Genomic DNA, 8,874 nt, shown 5'->3' on the forward strand with positions numbered 1-8,874 from the left:
TATAGCTTTTTTTATGTGTATAATATATAACATCAACAATAGATCTTTTTTATATTTATTGAACGAGCTTACTTTGCTTTCCGACCAGAACCCACAGTCCCTCAGTCAGTGGAATTATTTGTTGTTTCTGTTTTTTCATTCATTCTGTTTTTATTCAGCAGTCCTTCAATGCTATGAATCGAACATTCGTCTAGTTCATTATACTTGTTCCGTATGCAATTGCATGATAATACTGAACATAAATAAATAATATAGCTACTAACATTACCGTCACAACCAATATCTTTAAAGATTCAATTTTGTGGAAGTGCTTTGTACAAGAACAAAATTTCGGGAATTATTGGAATGTTTATGTGAAGGATCGTTTGACCCAATTAACCAGCAATGGTATAACTCAAGCATGGTGCCTGCATTGGTATGTAGTATCAACTAGAACCTTAAACAGATCGAAGCCTAGCCCAGAAAGCGTGGAAAGTATCATTGTGTAACGCTTAAACAGTTCTTGAGCAACTCTAACCTAACTATTTGGATAATGTGACTATGCTGCTATTACTAAACCGGTACTCATTAAGTATATTCTGATGCTGAGATATGCACGGCAGAAAGCGAATAAAACCATGTTACAACAAGCTGGAGATTGAGAGGCAACAGTGGTTACGAAGAAACAATAAATTAATCCATAGCCAACGCGCAGGTTTCGTGATCCAGATGACCAATGCACTCGATTGACGGATGATGTCCAGAGTCCCACATACCGGGACCGCAGCGTTTACACAGCCCGGACAGTGTGCAGGGAATCTTCGGGTACTGCCGGAACTGATGTAGCAATCCACGCGCCTTCCGCAGTATCAACTGTCCATCCATGTACATCGCTGTGAGCAGAGTGAGATGATAGTGTTTTACAGCTGGTGCCAAACTGCACTCATAACGCACTTACCCAGCGAGCTAAAATGAAGCAGCATTTCGTCCGTGCGCAAATCTTGAGCAATCACATCATCCGCGTACACCGCAATAATCGCCAGGCAGAGGAACAGATGAAAATAGTCGGTCAGATAGTTGGACCAGCAGGCTTCCCACATGCGTATGGCAACGGCTTCGGTGAATTCGCGCTTGAAGCACCTAGAATGATCGTGATTGCAGATTTTTTTAGTAGTAAAACGGGAAACTGTTCACAGAAGCAAGAGATTCAACAATGTTTAGCGAAATGAGACTGTAGAAGGACCGGTTGGCAGCCAGCACCCTAGCGAGCATCAGTGTTAACACCTTTGCCCCAAGATTGGGCGAGTTCAATGATGCGATCGCCTATCTGTGCCACCAACAATTTGGATGTGATGGCCATCATCACTCGATCTACGATCCTTTGATAAGCTTCCGGTACGTAGAACAGCATTATACAAATGATGACTATGACATCAGCGTATGATAAGATGGTGTCCGAAGTTTCCATCACCGAGTTACGGAAGGTCTTCTCCAGCGCCAGGTTGAAGAATAGACAACCTAACCCATCTCCTAGGTTGCGATTCTTGGTTGTAACAAAGAACTTTGAGAGTTTTCCACCCACCATTACCTTTCATGTCATTCGTACCAGTCTGGTAAGCTTGGTGGAGAGAATTCCAAAAGATCTCATTGCGTCGTATAGTTGTACCCTGGCTATGCTACGCAGCCTGGAAGTCAATGAAGGGATGGATATCAAAGATCTTCTCCAAGATCGCATGTATATCCAGGATCTCTTCCAAGATCGATAGTTCCCAACTGTCTCTTCCACAATTGGGACTAGTCGGTCTTGTAGGATTAAGGAAAATATGTTGTGTATGTTGAAGGTATTCCACGCCGTCAAGTAATAATAAACACTAATGGCGCTAGTATGGCGTTTGTGCCGTGAATTCTTCACAACAGGAAAACTCAATCGGCAACTCGCATGTGCTACTTACAGCAAAATCCAACGATGACAAAACAGCAATTCCATCGCATCGGCGTGCTTTTGCAGGTGCTTGTAGAAGGTAGGAACCATAAGCCGAATCAATTCCCTTAGATAACACTGCAATGGAACGGTTACACATAAAACAGGTTAAGCAAGTGTTCCGCTCTCTCGCCGGTTAAATGTCACGACTTGGCAGCTTACCAAATTACGATCGATATCGTTGTCGGTTGGCGTACAGACAAAGATGGCCCGCTGCATTAACCCCACGAAGCACCAGAATGTTTCGGATTCACTTTTTATCTCACACAGCACCGGTGCCAGTAGGTCACTCATTCCTTGTGTGTACCTGTTGGAATGGAGAGAAACAAAAGGCAACGATGATGCAAACACTCAAGCCGCGAGTATATACGCATTGAGGATGCTTACGACATGCCGGGATTGTAGAACGCGTAGTTTAGCAGAATGTTTTTCATCGTGTCGATGTTCGGGTTATCATCGCCGGCAAAGAACGGATTGCCACGGTCCGTCCGCACGACGTCCTTCTCAATCACGCACTGCACCGTGCGCCAGAACTGGGCCTGCGCTTCCGGCGACATCGAGTACAGCCGGCGCCGCGTTATCTCCTCGTACTCCTGGCGCCGTATCTCGGCCAACGCGGCCCGATCCTCGAACGTCGATCCGGTGCTGTAGCAGTGCAGCAGAAATGGCCAAACGGTCTTGCGCAGGCTCCGATCCAGCCCGCCGAAAAACACACACTTGCGCAGCTGCAGATCGTCCTCGATTTGGCCGCGCTCGTTCAGCAACGTGCCGTAGAAGTAATCGGTCGTGATCTTCGACACTTTGCCCTCCTCGGGATGTAGCTCGGCCAGCCGTACCTCCGGCCGGCATACCATAAACTGCCGGTACGGTAAGTTGACTGCCGGTTCGTCCTGACCCGGCGCGAGCTTGATGTTGTGCAGCAGACAGTGCCACTGGTGCAACACCTGTGCCAGATGGTCCAGCCCACCGTGGTGGAAGTGGAGTATCTTGTACTGCGATTCGCGCGACGCAATAACCAACTGACCGGAGGTGCACTGTTCGTCGTTGAAGAAAAGCCGCAGCGCACGCATTTGGCTGAGGTCGACCGAAAACCGGCGACATTTCAGTGGCGCCTTCCGGCTAACGATCGGTGACGCGGATGCACTTTCCGGAAAGGCGAGATTGTGCTTGTACGCCAGCAGCTCCGGCGACATCCAGTTCGGGTTGTTCTCATCGCTGGACGTGATCGAGAGCGACCGTAGGAAGCGTTCGGTCGCCGGAAGTGTCGCTTCCGGTGGCGAAATGTCCACATTCTGTATGTGCGGACTCGCGATCGTAATGTTCACCGAGGTGACGGACGATTGCGACGGTAACTTATGATGGTGGTGCAGCTTCGAGCCGACCGTCGACAACAGCTTGTTGCTGCCGTCATCGAGCAAGGGCTGCAACTCCGTCTTCAACTCCGCGTCATCACCCTCCAGTTCGTCCGGTCCACCGGTGGAGTGATGTGTTTCCGAGCTAATGATGCACCCTTCGTCCACATCATCCTCACCATCCTCTTCCGGTTCCGCGACCACTTCTTCATCTCTTCCATCGTAATCATTGCTGTTGCACAGACTCGCCTTGTCCGAGTTCGAACTGATGCTGATCGTTTCCGAATAGTCGGAGCAGTTCATCGACTTGCTGTCGCTCGTCGCCGACTGGGCGATTGTTTCGTTGTACGGTTCGAGGAACGGATTCGTGTTGGCAATCTTAATTGTCGTTGTAAACGGATTCTCCCCAACGGTACCCTTCTCTTGCTGCTGTGCTGTGATCCCCTTGGTCTGCTGGTTCTGACCCGGGCCGGCATTATCTTTCGGGGCAAGATGCTGCAGGTGTAGTTTCAGCTTGCTTTCACTCAACCCGACACCACCGTTCGCATTGCGACCGAGCACAACGTTTTCGACCGTCGACGGACACTTGCGGAGCGTCGAGTTTGGGATCCAGGTGAGGAACAGCGTTGGACGCTTGGCATTGTTGTACTGGTCGATGAACGTCTTCGTGGTGACGGTTAGGTAGCCCGGATAGTGCAGTATATCCGACTCCTGCCGTACAACGGCGGGCGGATGTACGCAGATGTTGTTCTTGCAGAACAATATTTCATTATCCTCGTACACCAGCTCGCTGGCACCATCTTCTGCGTCATCGTCGCTGCCAAGAATGTAGCTGGACGCTCGCTTCAATATGTTCACGATGGGCATCGTTCGTGCTGGGCGTAGGCAAGCGTCAGTCGTACCGTTGGAATTGTACCTAAAAAAAACACACACACAGTATTAAAAATAAAGTATAAAGAGTAAGTCAATCCGTGGCAGTGCCGTAAATAACCTACAAGGACAGTGGAAGTGTTGATTACGTCTATTGGCCTAGCGGAATATACTCAATTAATCAGGGTGTCACAAAACAAAAAACACACACACACGCACACAGCAATCGATAAAACACTGTGCAAATACATTCCGATGGGCCAACGGATTCCTTGCATTCGATCCTTGAGACAAAATATTGATTGGAATTATTCGCTGCCGAATGGAATTTATTGTCATATTGTGAGGGTTGAACCTGAGTATGGAGTGTGTTTTTTGTGTTTGTGCTTACTGAATCTTTTGAGCGGAGTCATTCAGATCAGGAATCGAATCTCCAAAGATGCATGATTCTCCAGAGCAGTGGAGGATTATGCCCCTTGGTTGCCATGTGGGGAGGGATGGGGGCGATTGAATAAATCTTAGCAGATTCATGGATCGTTGAAAAAGTGATTCAGATTTATGAATCTGAATCAGATTAACTCAACAATAGTTTATTTTCCTACACATGTATCAAAAAAGTGTTTCTAGTGTTAGGATTTCTTCTAGAGCACACATAATGCCTGCGGAATGTCGCCCTTTAAACTTGACCTAATTTTAAAAACGAAAACCTCACCAATAAGAATTTGTGGCACACAGTTTCGTATTTGGAAGCATATTTTGTTTGCAAACTGACGCACTGCATTGACGTTTTTTTAAGGGTTACATTGTAACGCAACACTGTTTTGGAGCAATAAAATCTGTTCCCAAAGGGGGAGTTAAGGGGTGAGTATTGGAGTGTTCTTTACACGCCCCCCATAACCATATTTGATGGAGACGCATGGTGTTTTTTACCTGTACAGGAAAGGATGTTAGCACGTGGGTGAATTGAAAAACTGTGACGAATGGGTTTTATATTCCACTTTTTTCCGTGTCCGAGATGAGGATGGCATCCACAAGCAAACCCCCGAAACGTATCGACAAGGGGTTCCAACAATCGTCACTCACATAATACACAACCAGCCACCAGAACAGCTCAATCAATTCAACCACAGCACCTGTATTACGCTACGCAAACGTTCGGTTTGTTCTTCATAATTTTACAAGCAACTTTGGCGGAACGCTTGATGATATTTCTACGGGCTACCTTTTGCACGGTCACAGTTATTGATCCAGTTTTCCGCTGCACCACAAGAGCAAAAAAAAAAAGTGTCAACGCGAACGGATAATGCACACACCAGCTGCTGAACTGACGTTTCGTGAAGGTACGGCGGGCCCCAGCGCTTGCGCTTTCTGGTATACAGTCCACCCACAACCGAGCGACCGTTCGTTCGATATGTTTTCGTCGTAAAGATGGATGGTGCCGAAACAAGGTTTCCGCAGAACGGCGAAATGATATATTTCGTTTAATTTAGCAACGTCAACAAATCGGCACAGAGCGGCGCAATAGAAAGGGGTTCTGTCTTGTCGTGTCTGTCCTCTATCTCGCTGCGTGTGTATGGGTTGGTAAATCAATTCCAGCGTGTGCTAGAAGTTCACCCCTCCCGCACTGAGACACTACAGTGTGTTGCCAAATGCTGCAACACTAACAATACACCCGAACCGAGAGACGGTGGAGCAATAATATTTGCAAACAGGTGGCTTAAATTTTAGTGTGCAAAATCTGTGCATCTGTAAACCGGGTATAGATTGTGGGCGATTTTAAAAAGGCACCCGTTTAGGGCAAGACGGTGCTATCGCGGCGTAAATAAAGATATGAAGTGTAGATAAAATGAGTACCGCGATAAACCTGTTTTCAATCTAGAGATAGCTATTCGATTTCGGTACGCGCAATTGTGTGTCCCTAAGCAGTCTCTAAGACATTACAATTTTACAGTAAAATCTTCATGTTTTTATTATAAAGTAAAAACAAATAAACTAACCGCTAATGTACCTTACGTTTAAAATAGCTTAAACTTAGTCGACTCGCTACCACAACCTTAACACCGCTGGGCTAATATCATGCATTGATTGACTTATTTGACCTGAACAGCGAAACTAAAGCATTCCGAACGGGTACACGCTTCGAATCCGTTTTCGGTTCACCGCTGCATCATCCTTCCAAGTCCTGGAAAGGATAAATGACTCGTATTAAATAACGATACCAGTGTTTTTAACAATCGTTCCCCTCCACAAACAACTACTCACGCGTTAACGTTTTGACGATCAGCATTAGGCCACGGGAAATGATGTACACGGTGGCGGCAGGAATCTTTACAATAAGCGTAACTTGATCAATCAGCGAAGAATTCGGCTGTGTTAGGGATGACTTCATGCCCATGGTTGTTGGTGGCGAATGCCGCAGTAGCCGCGACGGTACCCGAACGATCGACACACTCGGACTGACACCTTTCGCTAATCAAAACCACACACCATTCACAGTTGAATATCCCCCCAAAAAGGGAGGGGCGTTCATTGGAAATCTTATCAAGCTAGGGTTGGGGTCTAATCGATAGAAGGAAGATTTCGCGTGGCGTTATGCACGTGGACAGTTAGATTATACTAGACGCGTGGGTAAAAAACAGCCTACTTTGTTTCTAACCGAAAAAAATGCAATCATTGTAATATATTGCCACAAATAAATTGGTTGTATTTTATCGCGATAGGACATATAGTTATTATTCTTTCATTTGCAACGTTATTTATCCGATTTGCAGATTGTGTTCTGTTAGGAACGTTTTATTCAGTTCGAAAAAAAATGGCTTACGAGCGAAAAAGTAATACCGGGGGGGCAGATATATCGTCAAGATCTCAAGATAAACTACAAGTTAAATCAAACGGAGACACAGAAAATAGGCAGGGCAACAGTCCCGAGGTGAAATGTATCAGGAGATATTGAGAGTGCTCATAATTTTGTCCAAATTGCTTTGTAGCTGCTTTAGCTCAAGCAGCACGTTCGGATCGATCTTACGTAGCAGCGATTCATCGACAACATCCAGCTCGGTTGGTCTGATGGCAAGCATACCGTTCAACACGGGAATGTTAACGTTTGCACTTGATTCGAGCATACTGTAAGGCGGAAATTGGAAATAAATCGTAACTCCATCAGAAAATTTACTTTTAAGGCTTTTAACTTGCGTTTTTTGTACTTACTTGGCGGTAACAACAGGGCTACCGGTAATAGAGAATACAGATTCCCCTTGTTTCGCATGCCGCATCATTGCTAGTGCAGCATACGGCTGTACCTTTGGTGTTATCACCCCGTAACCTCGGTCGGCACTGATCGCCTTCGGGCGTTGCACGGGCGAGGTTTTTTGCTTCGATCGTGAAGCACGTTCGGTACGCGGTACCTGTGCTTTAAGGGCCGAGCCGATGAGTGTTTGCGTTTTTCCAACCATCGCACTTTGCGGTACAGTGAATAGTGAACGGTTCACGTGGGGCGTCGTGATGGAACTGGTCGATTTGCTGCGTCGCCGTATTCTAGCTGACATCAGTGGACCAAAGCGTGCCTTCGACGAGGGCATTAGCGACCCGACCCGGTACGTATCGCCATGTTCGCTTTCCTCTGTAAGGTAACCTGAGTGTTATGATCGCGATAGAAACGGAGGCAACGTTTTGTGTACCAAAACCACCCGTGTGATGAAAGCGTGAGAAGGAACGAAAAATAGAACGATAAACAAACACCGGTTAGTTACAATGGAGTAGAATTAGTGGAAGTGCGAAGGCGTGTGCTTTTTTGTTGTTTCATGATATACCTGCCAACGAGTGCAGTCTACGTACTGTGAAATAATCGTTACAATCCGGCATTACGGAAACTTACCATCATCTTTCGACTTTTTGCGGCAAGATTTCTCCAGCAGTGCGCTCATATTTGCGCTCACTGTTTGGTTAAGTGGAGCTGAGGTGTTCAGTTCTTCAGTTGCTTTTTGCTAGAAATTAAAAACAAGAAATAGTCACTTCGTAACAGCAAAAAACCAACACCGAACTAACCATTGCACGCAATTCTCCCATGGTGAGTGAAAGCAGATTTTTCGGTATACGGGAACGCAAAACCTCAAACGCACGGTTCAGTTTATCCATATCGTTCTGATATTTCAGCTCAATATTGGTCAAATGGCAATCCGCTGTGGAAAAGAAGCATAAAGTTAGCTGATTCCGTGACGCGCACCTACCACGTACGGTATGACAACAACACTCACAGATAACGTCGAAATCTCGCAGCTTCATTTCGATGTACAGCTTCGAATCGGAACTGTTTTGGCCCCGCTTTGTAGCCGCACGAGAAACTTTTGTGCGCACCATGTTTTTTTTATCAAGAAATTTAATACGGAAAATGGGCCTGAAAGGCAAGCGTCTCTATGCAGTTCGTTACCAGCTACGTGACAAGCGGGAAGCGCATTGAGCGGTTTAGATTTTGAAGTTTGTTTACTTCCGTACGTTTGATTGAACTGTCAAAACTACTCGAAGGACTGTCATTTTTTTCCTGTCAGGCTGGTCGAATTTTTAATCCGTTGCACGAAAATAATCATTCCTGATTTTTTCTGCTTGGTTTTGTTGATTTTGGGCGAAAAAGCTGAAATGCATTTACACAATAAATGTTTGAAATAATATGATTAATGCCTAGAAAGCTATAACACG

General features: G+C 46.0%; 2 protein-coding genes across 2 annotated transcripts; both read right to left on the reverse strand.

Annotated features, from left to right (window-relative positions):
• Nucleotides 1-672: 672 nt before the first annotated feature.
• Nucleotides 673-4,179, reverse strand: LOC128707376 (TBC1 domain family member 16). Its single transcript, XM_053802329.1, has 5 exons — nt 2,348-4,179; nt 2,123-2,267; nt 1,932-2,038; nt 938-1,119; nt 673-872 (listed from the first exon to the last, which is right to left on the reverse strand). Exons 1-5 carry the CDS (start codon nt 4,177-4,179, stop codon nt 673-675), a joined length of 2,466 nt encoding a protein of 821 aa, XP_053658304.1.
• A 2,942-nt stretch (nt 4,180-7,121) lies between these two features.
• LOC128708796 (borealin-like) lies at nt 7,122-8,538 on the reverse strand. Its single transcript, XM_053803776.1, has 5 exons — nt 8,436-8,538; nt 8,227-8,360; nt 8,057-8,165; nt 7,390-7,813; nt 7,122-7,305 (listed from the first exon to the last, which is right to left on the reverse strand). Exons 1-5 carry the CDS (start codon nt 8,536-8,538, stop codon nt 7,122-7,124), a joined length of 954 nt encoding a protein of 317 aa, XP_053659751.1.
• Between the last annotated feature and the right edge of the window lie 336 nt (nt 8,539-8,874).

The sequence above is a fragment of the Anopheles marshallii genome, chromosome 2 (assembly GCF_943734725.1).
Source record: "Anopheles marshallii chromosome 2, idAnoMarsDA_429_01, whole genome shotgun sequence".
In the NCBI taxonomy this organism is placed as follows: domain Eukaryota; kingdom Metazoa; phylum Arthropoda; class Insecta; order Diptera; family Culicidae; genus Anopheles; species Anopheles marshallii.